Source organism: Tyto alba, unplaced genomic scaffold (assembly GCF_018691265.1).
Source record: "Tyto alba isolate M040663 unplaced genomic scaffold, T.alba_DEE_v4.0 Super-Scaffold_9, whole genome shotgun sequence".
NCBI classification, from domain to species: domain Eukaryota; kingdom Metazoa; phylum Chordata; class Aves; order Strigiformes; family Tytonidae; genus Tyto; species Tyto alba.
Genome location: NW_024881330.1, coordinates 1,107,220 through 1,122,462, shown reverse-complemented (window position 1 = coordinate 1,122,462; position 15,243 = coordinate 1,107,220). Strand labels below are relative to the sequence as shown.

The following is a 15,243-nucleotide window of genomic DNA, read 5'->3' as shown; positions in this document are numbered from 1 at the left end:
CAATAGTGGTTTCAAGCATCAGTTCAAGACTAGTCTTCAAGTGATAATAAGTCATTTGGCCTAATCAGAGCCCAATTAAAATAAATCTTGGTGAAACCTGGCAAAGTAAATGGCACATTCCTGAATTCTGCAATGTAGGAGAAGCTGCAGGATCCAAGATGTGGTCCAAAAGAAGTAGAGGGTGAGCAATTGATGCTGCATAAAATGAGACAAAGATACCTCCTTGTATTTTAAGCTAGGGAAAATGCCACCTGATGCTTCCCATGGGAGGAAATAAGCCTAAAAACCGTAGTGATTGTGCTACCACTGTTGGGTTGGGGGTTTTTTGCCTGATCACAGTGGAAAAAGCAGCAAGGCAGGAGCATCACCATGGTGTCTGTATGATAATAAACTTCAGGATCATCAGAGTTGGCTGCTAATAAGGGGCTCGTTACGGAGTTAGCTTCTGGGATTGTGGCGGGTGGATATTCATAGAATCATTGAACGGGTTGGGTTGGGAGGGACCTTTGAAGGTCATCTAGTCCAACCTCCTGCCATGGGCAGGGACAGCTTCAACTAAACCAGGTTGCTCAGAGCCCCGTCCAACCTGGCCTTGAACATTTCCAGGGATGGGGCATCCACCACCTCTCTGGGCACCCTGGTCCAGCGTCTCACCGCCCTCAAAGGAAAAACAATTCTTCCTTAGATCTAGTCTGAATCTCTCCTCTTTTAGTTTCAACCCATTGCCCCTTGTCCTGTCACTGCAGACCCTGCTAAATTACTGATAAAAAGGGACTGAAGTTAGAAGGAGGAGGTGGTTGGTCATTGTTCAGTCAGTGAGGACAGAGGAGGGGTGAGGTCGGGTGGAAGGATGTCCTCGAGTGGGAAACGGCGAAAAAAAGCAGTGGTTTTAAAGAGTAGCTGCCAGGCCGTGGTGTCTAACCCAGGCTAGTGTCGACACCCCAGCATGCCTCTGACTTGAAAGAATAAAAGAGCCTCTTTCAGCAGTCCTAAAGCAATCAGTAGAAAATAAAACTCATTTATGAAATGGGTACTTCTAGCTGGGAGAATCATTACGCTCAGAATCCCTCCTCTACTGTAATTTTACTTTAATATTAAGCTACTCAGGATAAATTGCTACTCAGGAAATTTTTTAGGCAGAGGGTGACATCAGGGAGAAGAATATGGAGCATTAAAAATGGATTATACAGTGTCATTTCTTGACTACTTGCCTGAGATATTAAAAATGTGGGATTTAAAGCCCAGATCTTGTGTTGATTACACCATTGGCTCTGAGGCTGTTTAGGTCTTCTCCAAGCTGCTTCTGCTTGGGAAAAATGGGGTTTTACCTTGTCCCGATTAAAGCTTTTGGCTTGGCAGAAGGACCTCTTCTCGTGTCAGGTCTCTTTTTCTCTTCCTTTTATAATCGGAGCCTATTCTTCATCATCCCCTTTGCAAGCCATCTGCTGCAGCTGCGAGTTCAAAACTAATATACAGTGAGGTCAGGCTTTTTTTTTTTTTTTTTAACTTCCCTTTATTTTTTTTTTCTGAAACAGAGCAGATCTGAGGCAGGTCCTGTTGTCTTAAAGCATCGGGATTAGGGCTCTGGAAGCGTATGGGAAATAACTCGTGCGGCTGCTGGGCGGTCTCCTCCTGTTTATAATTACTCTGTTCAGGTTCTTGTGGCAGGCGTACTGTGAATGGGCTCTGAAGTGGGTAGATTGCAAACTTTCTGGAGAGGGGAAGGAAAAAAAAAAAAAAAAAAAAAAGGCAACCCCTTGTTTCCCATCTAAGCGTCATGTATTTAGGAGCCCAACTAATTAAGCTCTTCTGAAAGAGCCGTCTGGCTCCAGCAACCAGCTCCTCTGTGGTTCTTTCTCTTGCAAAACCCCGGGGGAGGCTGGATTGGGAGGGCAGTGCCATCACCCACACTGCTTCGGAGGGGAGGGCTCTCTGCCAGGCCCTCTGGAGATAGCCTGCCCACTCGCTCTCCTCGGGGAGGCACGCAACGACTTGCTTTCGCAGCCCGGCTGCAAAGCACCCCAAATTAGACCCTTTAGGTTGGCTGCGTCGTCAACCGAAAGGAAAGAAGAAGGTCGCCCCGAAGACTCGTCTCCCGAGCAGCCCGGAGGGATGCTGCGAGATGGCAGATGAAGGGGTGACGGGACTTCTCTGTGGAAGGAGGTGGGCATCAGGCGTATAGATCCACCGGCCTTACGTCGCCGGTGGTACCCTAACAGCAGGTTTGAAATGAATGCGTTCCGTGAGCGTGACTTTCTTTCGCTTCCCCGGGCTCAGTCACGCGTCTGGATGCGGAAAGGTAGATAATAAAACGTCCCGCCGAAACTCGGTCTTCTCTTGGTTTCGTGCTCGCTCCCCAAAGGCTGCCTGGTGCCACGCTGCTCCTAGCAAGAGCAGGCTGGGATTCACGGGCTTCCCTCTTTGAAGCTGCCGACAGCCGAGCTGTAAAGCCTTTGGGGAGAGCGGGGACGGTGAAGGGAGGGGACACCCAGAGTCTCTTTCCCTGGGCAGATGGAGATCTGTCAGCAGTTTTGACAGCGGAGGCCGACGGGCTTCTGGACTAAGCTTCGCTGCCGCGCTGAAACTCTTGCAGAGCAAAAGTTGCCTGCTGTTGCTGATTATCTGGTTTCCTTGGGGTTGGGGTTTTTTTTTTTGTTTTTTTTTTTGTTTTTTTTTGTGGTGTTTTGATTAGGTTCACAGTTTGGCTTTTTGCGCTTGAAGTGAAGCAGCAGAACGTCAAATACCCCCTTCGTACGCCTTGCTCCCCTTTAAACGCTGGCGCTCACGTGGCCGGCTCCTCTCTACGGCAAACGCGAGCTGGAGAGGTGGTTAAGGGCTGTTGAGAGCCAGCATTCCCTGGCCGGGGGGGTGGGGGGGGGACACAGCCTCACCCTTTATTGCTCTTTTTCCATCCTCGCTCGCTGCGACTGCATGGAAGCCCTCCAAAGGGCTCGGAGAAACACTGCCGGCTCTGTTCCCGGCCCCCGGGACGGTCCCGGGGCAAGCCCATCGCACATGATCTCCTGAAAAGGGCTATACAGCTCTGGCCAGCTATTATATTGAGGCCTGTAACATCGAGAGCTGCCCCAGGTCCTCCCCCAGCGTTGCTAAATCTGCTCTATCCTAATTTATGCTAATAAGGCGAGCTTTCATCTCGCATCCAGGCTCTTTCGCTGCGAGGCGGAGTGTGTGTCACTGTCTGGGACGTGGCATCCTTCGCTTCGGTTAGAAATGGTTTCTTGGTGGACTGCTTCGCTGCGGGACCAGGGGAATGAGGGTTTTGTGCTCTAATTCCGGAGTCGATGGCTTTTTGTACTCTAATCAAGAGGGTTTGATGCCGTCATTAAAAACAGGGACTTAATGGGTATTCTGCGGAATGTAAATCCACAGGAAAAATACAAGTCAAACTTTTGAGACCAAAGCACTTTTGTGCTCACTTAGTCTATTGTAATTAGGGGTGTGGTGCTTAAGGAATATTAATTAGCCCCATGGGTGAGGCTGGGGAGCCAGAAAAATGCTGCCTCCACCCCTATTCCCCAGCGGGAGTTTAGGAGCTGCCTGCTGAGCTAAGCAGGGGAGACAGCAAGAGGCAGGGAGCAAAGGTTGTCGGGGGAGGAAGGGTATCCCCCCCCCCAACCTCCTCCTTTAAAAACAAATAAACAAACAAAAATAAACCAAACCACTTTCGGGAGTTGGGTGCAACTTTCTTTGGTAGCTGGTTTTGCCAACTGGGTTTAAATCGCCTCCATCGTTCCCCCCCCCCAGGGGTAGTGGTTGCTCGCTTTAATGGCAATAGCAAATTTAAGAAGACTGGTAGCAAATGTTGCAAAGGGGCTTGTTTCCTCGGGCTGCAGTGATTGGCATCTACAGACAGGCAAGTGTCCTGACAGAGAATTTGCTTGTCTGCTAGACTGCTGCCGTACCTGAGATTCGGTGCCTCGGAGGACACCTATTCTATCCATGGCACAGAGGCAAAGAGCCACATTCCTGAGGACGTGCCAAAGGCGCCTCACTATCCTTAGAATATCTAAATTATAGCTAAATTACCCTGCTAGTCCCTGGGAATCCTGTAAGACTTCCTCTGGATGGGTAATGAGGCAGGAACTGATCAGTTAACGAGCAGTGGCTTGGGTGCAGGTGATCAAGAGCTGCCCAGGTATTTGGTGGGCAAAACCCAACTGGCAGCAGGTTTGCTTTCAGTCCTGTCGCTGCGAGAGTTGGAACAGAAAAACGGTTTGAAAGCTCTAAAAGAGAAGGCTGCGACGATGAAAAACAGTCGGAACGTGGAAGGGAGATAGCCATAGTAATTACAGTAGTAAATGTAGTGATCAGGAAGAAGGGGAGAATGATAGGGCAGGATTATCAATTAGATACTGACTCAAGAGATCAAAATGGCAGAGGGAGAAATTAGTGCTGAGAAGCCAGCTTTGTGGCTAGCCAACATGTACAAAACTTGTTCTTAGCCGCGGCGTGGGCCTGTTATTTGATGCAAGGGATATACTTGTTGGTAATACAGAAAATGCAGATGAGCTCGGCCTCCTTCTGTGTAATTTACTTAGTGTTGTTTGAAAAATGGAGACAGGGGGTAAAGTTTAGGTGCATTTAAACGAAAATATATATCATTAATGGCAAATAGAATCGTAGAACAGCCCAGGCTGGAAGGGACCTCAAAAGGTCAACCTGTTGTGGGACCAGGTAACTGTAGGAATAGCTCCTCAAACCATCGTTTTTCAGTGAGTCGTGGAAATTGAGGAAAGCAGAAGCTGATATTGTGCCAATGTATCGAAAGAGCAAACAGAAGGAGCCAGGTAACTGTCCTGGCAACCTGGTGTTTGGGGGGAAACCAACGTATTGGCTGGTAGAAAATGATTAATAAAGATTTAATGCCACCGTGGGGTCCTTTAGCATGAGTGTGTGGATTATGGGTCGTGTTGACCTCCCATCCTGGCAGGTGCAGGAAAGTTGCTCTGCTCTTGTTTTAATTCTGGGAGGACTGAAGGCAAGTGGTAAATGATCAAGGGAACAAACTGGACCAGGATTACGTGGCCAACTGCTGCTGCTGGTGGCAGGGCTTGGGGACCTGGAGAAGCCGATGGTTGTCCGATGTCCGCGCTGCTCTGCTCTGCTGATCTGGTGGACAACCAGGTCCAGCTCTTGAGACTAGAATATCTGAACTAGAAACTGATTCTTGGATGGAGGTCAGGTATTTTTCACTAGCTGATTCTAAAAGGGAAGAAATACTTGCCTAAGAAAAGCCCTTTAAACAGCAGTTGTTCTATTTTAAAGTTAAAACTAGTTCAGGGAGGTCTGAGGGCCTACCCTATCCAAAAGGTCAGACTAAGAGATAACTTAAAGTGAGATAACTTAAAGTTTGCAGCTGTGGCACGTGAGATCCTTTTTTTTTTTTTTTTTTTTTTTTAAACATTCATTTCACTGGCAGCTGCTAGCTGTTTTCCTCCGAGATCTGGTTAACCCAGTTTCTCCTCCTGCAGTGTCTGCAGTAATGAGATAGCTTTCAGTCTGGTAGCGGGCACGTCGCCGCGCCGCGTTGTGGCTTCGTCGTCGGACCGGGGAGAAACGATGGAAGGGAACCAAGGGACGTGAGACGTCCCTGCTGCTGCCACCGTGGCCCTCCTGTGCTAGATCTAAATTTGGCTGCAGCGTCTCCTGCTTGACAGCGTCTGGGGTGCTTGAGCCTGGATCTCTGCCGTGCTTGGTGCTGTACGTAGTGGCTTTAGTCTATTGAGACAAGGCAGAACGGGTCTCATGAGGGTTGACGTGCCTTAAGGGATGTGTCAAAGCTGGGGGAACCCCAGCAGTAGGGTGGTCTCTTTCTGTTTGGATATATTGGCTGCTGAAGTGTTTGGGGACAGGCACGACTTTGTGTAGGTGGGCCAAAGTGCCCGGAGAACCTCTAGAGCTGTAGAAATCAGCGTCAAACGCAATTAAATGCGGCGGAAGAGCTACACGGGAACGGGAAGAGGTGTTGGACTGCCTTAAGACACGTTGAGATCCTTTAATAGGTCTATTCTGAAGTAGTTAGTGCTGTGCTAATGGATGTCATCCCACTAATTGAGAGAAGTGAAGCCCAGGAACTGGTTCCTCCGAGTTGCACCAAGGACTCTATACATTGTCCCTGTAGCTGCTTCTTCCCCACCTCTGGTTCCAGCCTTGGGATCAGAGGCAGAGATGATCACAGTTAGCCAAGCCACGCTTCCATCTGTGCGCTGCTGTCACCTTCTCCAGGAGTTACTGCTTTACATCTGTCCTCCCGCACGCGCCGTGACCGACCAGAACATGCAGCTTGTGGGATGTATAACCTAGAAAACCCCAAAGGACAACTTGAAAGGTTTGCTGCTACTGGGAGATTTGTTTGTTCTCAAGTACCTGAGGACTGCTACCGTAGCTGCATCTCCATAAAAACGCTGCTCTAGCAGTTAGTTGCTGTACCTAGTGAGATGCATTGATTTTTTTTTTTTTTTTTCTCCAAAGATGATGCTCCTTGACTTGGCTGGTTTGAATCTGGGTAGCTAAAAGATGATCATAGGAAGGACGCTGGCTTAGTGTTGCCTTTCCCACCAGGAAACCATGGCAAAAACACTTGTTGGGGACTTCAACTTTCTCTGGCTGCTTCTAAGCAGGTTGCTTTGCATCCCTGTTGCAGCCACAGAAGAAACAGCGGTGGATAAAGTGGGGTCATGAGCACACCCCGTCTTTCTCTGGTTTCTGAGTATTTCAGACGCTTGCTGCCACCTGACATACCTAGAAAGAATTCAGCACTTTATTCTAATAAACTATGTACACACCCTGAAGTTGTACAGGTTTCTTAAGTGTAGGTCCATGGGCATTTTGAATTAATTTGGGAGGATGTGTTTCATGCCTGGGCTTGACACAGAGGTGAAATGGGCTTTCCTTGGCCATGTAGCTGACAGACACCAGGGCATGAGCCTGGTCAGGCCTTCGGTACGCTTCCTGCCTTTTTCCTGGAGTGCCTAAACCACAAAAATCAGAGGGAAACCGAGACAAAAAAGGAAGCGATTTGCATGCGGTTGCATAATGACGCTGCAGAGGATGAGGGATTAAACAGCATTGAGAGAGCTGGAAGTTTACCAGGGTGTGAGAGCTCCCGTGATCCAAAGGCTCCAGAAATTGTTCTGGGAACGCTGGTTACCATAACGCTTGTTAGCATGCCGGAGCACTCGGCACTGCCAGGTCAGAGGCTCCTTCCCAGAGACAGCTCGTGCTTTCTGCCTGCACCACGTTGCGCAGAGAAATGGTGGCTGCCCCCTCCCTGGAAGGGTTCAAGGCCAGGTTGGACGGGGCTGGGAGCCCCCTGGGCTGGGGGAAGGAGGCCCTGCCCCGGGGTAGGGGGGTTGGGATTTGATGAGCTTTAAGGTCCCTTCCAACCCAAAGCATCTGACGGTTCTACAGTTTCCTTACCCTCAACCCATCCTTCTTGAACAGCATCTTCGCCCGCCGCTGCTGCCGCGCTCTCCTGTTACTCTGGGTGGTGGCTCGTTTCCCCTTCCAAAAATCTCCGTGTGTTGAAGACTCGGAATTGTCCAGGTCGGACAGCCTGAACCTCCGCTCAGAGCAGGGTCAGCGCCGGATTCATCAGGGCTGCCCAGGGCTTTGTGGAGTCGGGTCTTGCAAACCTCCCAGCACAGATTCTGCAGCCTCGCGGGGGCCCCTCTTGCAATGCTTGACTGTTATCATGAAAAATGTTTCCTTCTGAAATGCGAAAGTATTTTTCCGTTCTCATTCTGCCAGGGAGAAATGACTCTTCGTGTAAGTGGGGAAGACTTGGTTTGTATCAGTTTGCATTCCTGTGCAACAGATTGAATTTTTTTCAGCGTTTGAATAAACCACCTCATTCTCCATCTTCTGTGGTTTTAGTCAGAGACAACCAGGGTGGGTTAGATACAGTTATTTTTGTAACATAATTAAATTAAAACACCTTCAGCTACCGTTACCGCTTTCCTTGCACACCTTCATGTCCCACGTTGGAATTCCCCAGGAAAAAAAAAAAAAAAAAAATCTATAAAATCTGATTTGCATTTGTGTTGGTTCAGCCTGGCTCAGCCTCCTGGTAGATGGTGGACAGCTTACTCTCTTCTGCACTCCTGTAATTCCACTCGTGCTTTTGGGTAGGGGGAGATTTGGGAGCTCATTCTGCATAGCCCATGAGTTTTGACAATATGATGCTAGCCCTGATAACTTCTGTGTGAATAAACATCGCTACACGTGTATAACTGCCAGCTGATTCCATCTCTTTTTTTTTTTTTTTTTTTTTTTTTTTTTTGTCAGGATAGATGCAGGGATGGGGTTATTTGGCCACGAAAATGATCAGAGGGATGGAACACCTCTGCTGTGGAGAAAGGCTGAGAGAGTTGGGGGGGGTTCAGCCTGGAGAAGGCTTCAGGGAGACCTTGTTGTGGCCTTTCAATACTTAAAGGGGGCTGATAAGAAAGGCGAGGACAAACTTTTGAATAGGGCTTGTAGCGATGAGACAAGAGCTAACTGTTTTAAATCGAGGTGGAGGAGATTCAGACTAGACATACGGAAGAAATTTTTTTAGGATGAGGGTGGCGAAACACTGCAGCGGGTTGCCCAGAGAGAGGTGGTGGATGCCCCATCCCTGGAAACGTTCAAGGTCGAGTTGGACGGGGCTCCGAGCAACCTGGGCTGGTTGGAGATGTCCCCGCCCGTTGCAGGGGGGTTGGACAGATGACCTTCAGGGGTCCCTCCCAACCCAAACCCTTCTGTGATCCTATGAGTCCGTGAACTCGACCGCCTTGGCTGCAGGTTTGTGCTGGCTGTTGCAGGGCTGGAGCAAACGCACGACCAATCGATGGGGGTACGAGTCGAAAAATCCAGCGACGTGACGGCGGCGGGTGGGGAAAGCAGAGCAGGGAAGTGCGCCTTCCTGGCAGGACCTCTGCCAGAGCTAAGCCGTCTGAAAAAGATGCGGCGGGGAAGGGTGCGACGGGGATACGGGACTTATTTCCAAATGAGGAGTCTGAGGGAAAACTCTCTAACTTCAAGTGGTAAACTTGAGCGTTGCGTTGCTGCGAAGATCCTCCTCCAGCGTAGCTGTGTGCCCCTTTACACGCGCCACCCGATGATTCCGAAGGAGTCAAATGTGAACTGGAAGACTGTGGCTTTGACGTGGTGGCGAAGAGCGTGCACGAATTGTGGGGGAAGCCTCCCAAGTCAGCACAAGACGCTGGGAACAGGCAGGAGGACACGGCGTTTCGGCTCTTTGGACTGCCTGCCTGCTGGGCACGGGCTCAGTTCCAACCGGGAGCCGCGGCTGCCCGCAAATTTCGCCAGAGGCTGAAAAAGATCCCGGGCTTCAGGAGCTCTGGCTCTTCTCACAGTGACCAAGAGCGGGTGTTCAGGCAGGTCTTGTCATGCTGATCATCTTCCGGGTTATTTCCTCGCTTGACATCCTCAATTATGGCCGAGAAAATAGACTCGCAGCGATATGAGATCTGTTTAAGAGCTTAATGCCCTCTTTGGTCCAGCTGCCAGGTGATAAAACCAGAGTTTCCTGCATGGCAGAGTCCTCACTGCTAGGGCCGAGGCTGATCCTGATAAGATACAAGACATTTCAGGAAGCTGCAAAGATTTAAGCTAGGTTTTACTGGCGGTTTTTGGTTTTTTGGGTTTTTTTTTTTTTTTTTTTGTCGCTCCCCATCTGCGCAACAGCAAAGGAGAAGTGGGTTGATGTTCTTTAGCTTGCCGCAGACCTCCGTGTGCTTCTCTTCGGATGCAACCTAGGTAAAAAAAAACAAAAAAAAAAAAAAAAAAAAAAAAAAAAAAAAAAAAACACGAAGTGACCCCCAACGAGGTGCAGCGTAGCGCTTGGGGGATGACCTGGGAAAAACCAGCGGTGGGGCGTTGAAGAGATGCTCTGGCAGCCGCCCAAGTCGTCTGCCTGGGGGGAGCTGGCTGATCTCCACACCACGTGCTTCCAGATCATGAAAAATCCAGTGCTGGAGTGTTTTCCAGACCGGTCTGTTCCCGCTGGAAGCCGAGCGCAGACACTCCATCTATTACTGCGGACTGGCCAGTATGTGCTGTGTAAACAGAAGCGGGAGCCGTTGTTGTGTGGCTCATCAACGCTCCTTTAGCTCCCAGTCCCGAGCGACTGAAACTTGGCGTGGGCTTACCCGTCTCGTTTTGGCTTTCCAAAGAACAAAACCCGTCGTCGGTGACCGGGGAGTGTTTAGAACGGGTTTGGGGGAGATTAGAAGAGCGCCTCGCTCATCTACAGATGCTGCAGGAGAAGCATTCCTCCGCGTTCCCACCCCGAACAGCTATGCTCTGTATTCAGATACCCAGAGAAGTGGGTTAAATACCAGGGATCTCAGCTCAAACAGTACTATCGGAGCAATTTATCTGGCTAATTTTAGTAAAATGTGTTATTAAATGGATTAAGGTAATTAAATGTTGTTATCATTAATAGCTAATGTAATAGCACGTCCTGCCACGGGGCCCTTCTTATCTGCGACCTCACTGTAACAAATCAGGACCCACCAAAGATGATGATTATCACTATAGGGGCAGCACGACATAGTTTTTCAGCCCTTTAGTGCTACAGTAGGATCAGCCCCCCCAGGTCTTATATTTCAGAAGCGTTTGCCTTTAATGCTGTAGCACGGAGTCAAGATTTCGTAGTGTGGTTTGTGTGTGTTTTTGTTGTTTTTTTTTTTTTTGTTTTCTTGGGTTTTTTTGTTGTTGTTGTTTTGGTTTTTTTTGGGTTTTTTTGTTGTTGTTGTTTTGGTTTTTTTGGTTTTTTTTTCTTTTTTTTTGTTTGTTTTGTTTTTTGTTTTGTTTTTTTGTTTTGTTTTGGTTGGTTGGTTTGCTTTGTTTTTTTTTTCCCACACTTAGGGTCGACACAATTCACCAAGTGCTGCTTGATCCCCTCTTGGAAGTAAACAGAGGTGTCGTCCCTCTTAGCAAAAAGAAAACCAAGAGCAGTCCTCGTGCTGCCGGGACGGCCCCAGCGGGAGCGTGCATTGCCACGGGAGATGCGATAGCGAGGGAGGGTACGCTCCCACTCCGTGCACGGGAAGCCGCAGCGCTGATTTTCGGGGGCTGCAACGATGTAGGCATCGCTTTTTGCTCGGTAGCATATGGGGAATGCTTTTCTCTGAGGGTGCCCAGCAGCAGGCAGAGCTGGCAGAGCACTAAAAGCCTTGAATAGCTCAAGCTGAAAGAAAAAGCTGGGAGGTTTGAGGCCCCTGTATTTTTTTTTTTTTTTTTTTTTTTTGCCTTTTGTTTTAATACCAAATTAGCAAACGGCACTCTTTTCTTTCTGTGCACGGCTGTAGCTCTTCTAGAATTTGAGGGAGGAGGAGGAACAAAAGCAAGCCACCAGCAGTATATAATTTTGAAACCAGTATGTGGCTGTTGACAAATAGGCATGTAGTTATGGTAATGCACGGCCCACCTTCAGACCCGGGAGAACAGGATTTAATGGCAGGTTTCTGCACTTTTCCCCAACTGGAAATAATGCAGCGAGTCCTCTGAAGAATTTTGATCCTTAGAGCTCTCGAGCACTAAATGTTTTATGTGCCCTGTCGGTTCGGGCAACGCTTTTGAATAGGATGAACACAAAATCTCCATAAATGGCATAAACAGCTGGGGTGGAGGGCACAGCTCTTGTGCAACACCTACTTCTGCGCTCACCCGAGGAGGCTGCAGCCACCTTCTTGGGTCTGGAGACTTCATGGATGCGTGAGCTTTGAGGGAGTCAGAACTGAAACACATTAACCTCTCCTCCTGCCTTGCTGCGAAAGCTGCCGAGCATCTCTTTGAGGAGAAGGTTTTGTTGTTTCTCTGCACGGCTGGAGACTTGATGTTTGACAAGAAGAGACTGCAGCATCCTGTGCTCTCCCTGGAGCAAGGACGGAGGGATAAATGGAAGAGTCCTCTTGCTTGCTGCTCGAGGAGCTGTTCTTCTCCTTCCTGGGCACAGGCTGGGCGAGGAGCGGCTGGAGAGCAGCCCCGAGGAGAGGGACTTGGGGGGGTTGGTGGGTGAAAAATTGGGCATGAGCCAGCACCGCTGAGCTCACAGCCCAGAACCCACCCGTGCCCTGGGCTGCAGCCAGAGCAGGGGGGGCAGCAGGGCCAGGGAGGGGATTGTCCCCCTCTGCTCCGCTCTGGGGAGCCCCCCCTGCAGTGCTGGGGCCAGCTCGGGGGCCCCCAACAGCAGAAGGACCCGGAGCTGCTCGAGCGGGGCCAGAGGAGGCCACGGAGATGCTGGGGGGGATGGAGCAGCTCCCCTGGGGGGCCGGGCTGAGAGAGTTGGGGGGTTCAGCCTGGAGAAGAGAAGGCTCCGGGGGGACCTTCGAGCGGCCTCCCAGGGCTTAAAGGGGGGACAGGAGAGTGGGGGGAGACTCTGGATCAGGGGGTGGGGGTAGGACAAGGGGTGATGGGTTTAAACTGAAAGAGGGGAGATTTAGATTAGGTATAAGGAAGGAATTCTTGACTGTGAGGGTGGTGAGACACTGGCCCAGGGTGCCCAGAGCAGCTGTGGCTGCCCCCTCCCTGGAAGGGTTCAAGGCCAGGTTGGACGGGGCTGGGAGCCCCCTGGGCTGGGGGAAGGGGGCCCTGCCCGGGGCGGGGGGGTGGCACTGGGTAGGCTTTGAGGTCCCTGCCAACCCGAACCAGTCTGTGATTCCCTGTGATAGCTAAGGTGGGCTCATCCAGCCTCATGCAGTCCTTGGCGGTCGAGCCCACTGCAAATCTTCTCAACTCTTCGCCCGTTGGCCAGTCAGGTACCGCCCTTGGGCACCGGAGGAGTGAGGGGAGGGGAGGAAAAAGCCAAATTTGTCTGGGCTGGAACCGTCAGAGAACAGCTTTAATCCTCAAGATGCGATCCTTGCCTCCAAAAAAAAAAAAAAAAAAAAAGCTTGAGGAAATGGGAAAGAAGGCTAAGGCATGAAACCAAGAGCCTGAAGCACACCAGAGCTGTTTGCGTGTTTGGTCAGGCTTCCTGTGCCGCACCACGTGTTGTACCATCTGGGTGCTTTCCAAGGCACCGTGAAGTGATGTCGCTGCTGGTTTTTTTTTTTTTTTTTTACTTCCTTTTCTCTCTGCTGGAGTGGGCTGGGACAACATAACTACATATGGACGTCTTTGGATAGCAGAGGTCTGCGCGGTACTGCTGGTTCTTAACAAATATAGCACAGCAAGGTACCCCCGCGGTGCTGGGAATGGAAAAGCGACGAGAACTTTGAGATCTCCCGGCTTCCGCGTGGAGCATCAGACCGGGCTCTGGAAAACGCTGTCGTGCAGAAAGGAATCTTCACCCCTGCACCAGACAGCCCAGCGTAGCGGAACAGATGGTGCCGCAGCCTGATCGTTCCAAGAACGTCGTCCCGACCGTTGAATAATTGGTGTGGGGGAAGAGCCTCTTCCACGGCGGGGGCCAGATGGGTCTGCTGCGTCTTCTTGGAGGGCATGGCGTTAACGCGAGCGTTGAAGGAGAGTTAAGCTTCTTCGACCTGGAGAGGAGGCTGAGAGGGGACCCAGCTGTCATCTTCACCCACCTAAAGTGACGGGCAGAACCAGGGTTTTCCGTGGAGGGTGTGCAGGGGAGGGCTGGGAGGTGATGGAGGGCTCTGCATTCGGTCGTCTGCAAGGTCCTGACCCGAGAGCCCTCCCCTGGAGAGGCTGTGAGACGTTCATCCTCGGAGATTTCAGAACCTGGCTGAAAAAGACCCTGAGTTTGGACAACTTCAAAATTACCTGTGCTCGGGGAAGGAAGGGAAGATGGCCCAGGTGACCTCCAGGCTAAAATATTATAAAAACAGGGAAACGTGGCGTTGGGTTATAACTCCTGTGCTGCAAGCTTTCCATCTCGCATCTGGAATAAGGGCTGAGACCTTGAGAAGTGAGGGAGGGGTGTTCTTGCTCTTTTAGAGGTCTTATTTTGGGGTTTACTTTTGGAAGATTCACGCTACTTTCCCTAGTTGCTGAAAACTTGCTACATTCTCGTCTTAAATTTCTTCCTCCTTTTCCGCACAGCTTTGCTCCAGCTGGGATACAGGGGTTTCCTTTTTTTCTTGTATGTAGGGACCGCTGGGAAGCTACCATAATCTAAGTTTTTGAGATTTATAGAGGGGAGCAGCCTTCCTCGTCCCAGCTGACCGTCCAGGCCAAGTTTTGAGGACTATCCTATAGTTGTCGCGTTTGCCTGCCGAAGGGTGTGAGCCTCAGGAATCCGCTGCTTCTGCCAGAGGAGTCTCTGGAAGCAGCAAATGCTCTCACACCTGCCAAGTCACTCTCTGGTGGTGGGTTATTCCATTTGGGATGGGGTTTTGCTCTTTGGGCAGGTTTCCTTTTACAAAGTTTGCTCCAAGGACTGGCGAAACATGAAAGCGTTTCATTTCGTTGCGTTGCTTTAGTGTGATTTGTGTATGCGAGTAGCCCTTTTAGGTGAAATGTTATTTATTGGCACCTTTGATTGGTTTCTCAAATATCCAAGTTTTAGTCCATGGACCAGGAAAAAAAAAAAAACAAAAAAAAAAAAAACAAAAACACACAAGCACTTATTTGTGGCAGTATTTTTTTTTTTTTTTGAGTTTCGAGGTTATTTAGGCCTGTCTTGCAATTGTTCAGTTTATCCTTAAGGTCAGCTTTTTTTTTTTTTTTATTTCCCCCTAAAAGGGAGAAAGGAGAATACAGTTTTGCTCACAGGCTTTGCTGTGTACACTTCATAAAAATGGACTTTGTCATCTCATCCAGGAGCACTTGTGGAAAGCCTTTGGAAACGGCTGGTCCGCTTTGCTCCAGTTCTTTTTGGGGGTAGTTTACATTATATAAAAGCAGAGCGATTGCAGGTGGGGCTGATAAAAAAGGGGAGAAGCTTGAAAAACATGCCGCAGAAGGGGACCGTTGCTTTTCAGCTTGTTGTATAAGTAATAAAATAGTTTCCCAGTGCTATGCTCGGTTATTTCCTCGTGCGGGGATTTTACGATATGGCACGAGAAGGCGCGCACGCTGGAGGTGGGAATCCAGGACTCTTTGGTACCACCTCCATATATTCGATGATTCTGTCTTTCATTCAAGCAGGTTAATCGTGTCTTAAGTTGGACTGCTATTCTTGTATGCTTTTCTCATATCAGAATTAACAAATTGGATTTCCAGATTGAGCAGGAACACTTAGTTTCATTGGTTCTCCCCGAAACCTTCATCTTCCCTCCTGAGTGCACCCATGGCATCTTGTTC

At 49.7% G+C, this 15,243-nt stretch overlaps 1 protein-coding gene across 4 annotated transcripts in view; it reads left to right on the top strand.

The window, feature by feature from the left end:
- The window catches only part of ARHGAP39 (Rho GTPase activating protein 39), a 162,086-nt gene that overhangs the window by 51,434 nt on the left and 95,409 nt on the right, over positions 1–15,243 (top strand). For 3 of the 4 annotated variants that reach the window (XM_042785784.1, XM_042785785.1, XM_042785781.1), the window contains exon 1: positions 1,955–2,163. The exons of the other annotated variant lie outside the window; for it this stretch is intronic. In XM_042785784.1, the coding sequence (XP_042641718.1) occupies positions 2,123–2,163 (41 nt within the window). In that variant the 5' untranslated portion in view covers positions 1,955–2,122. Of the gene's footprint in view, positions 1–1,954; positions 2,164–15,243 lie in introns of those variants that run through there. 4 annotated transcript variants of the gene reach the window in all.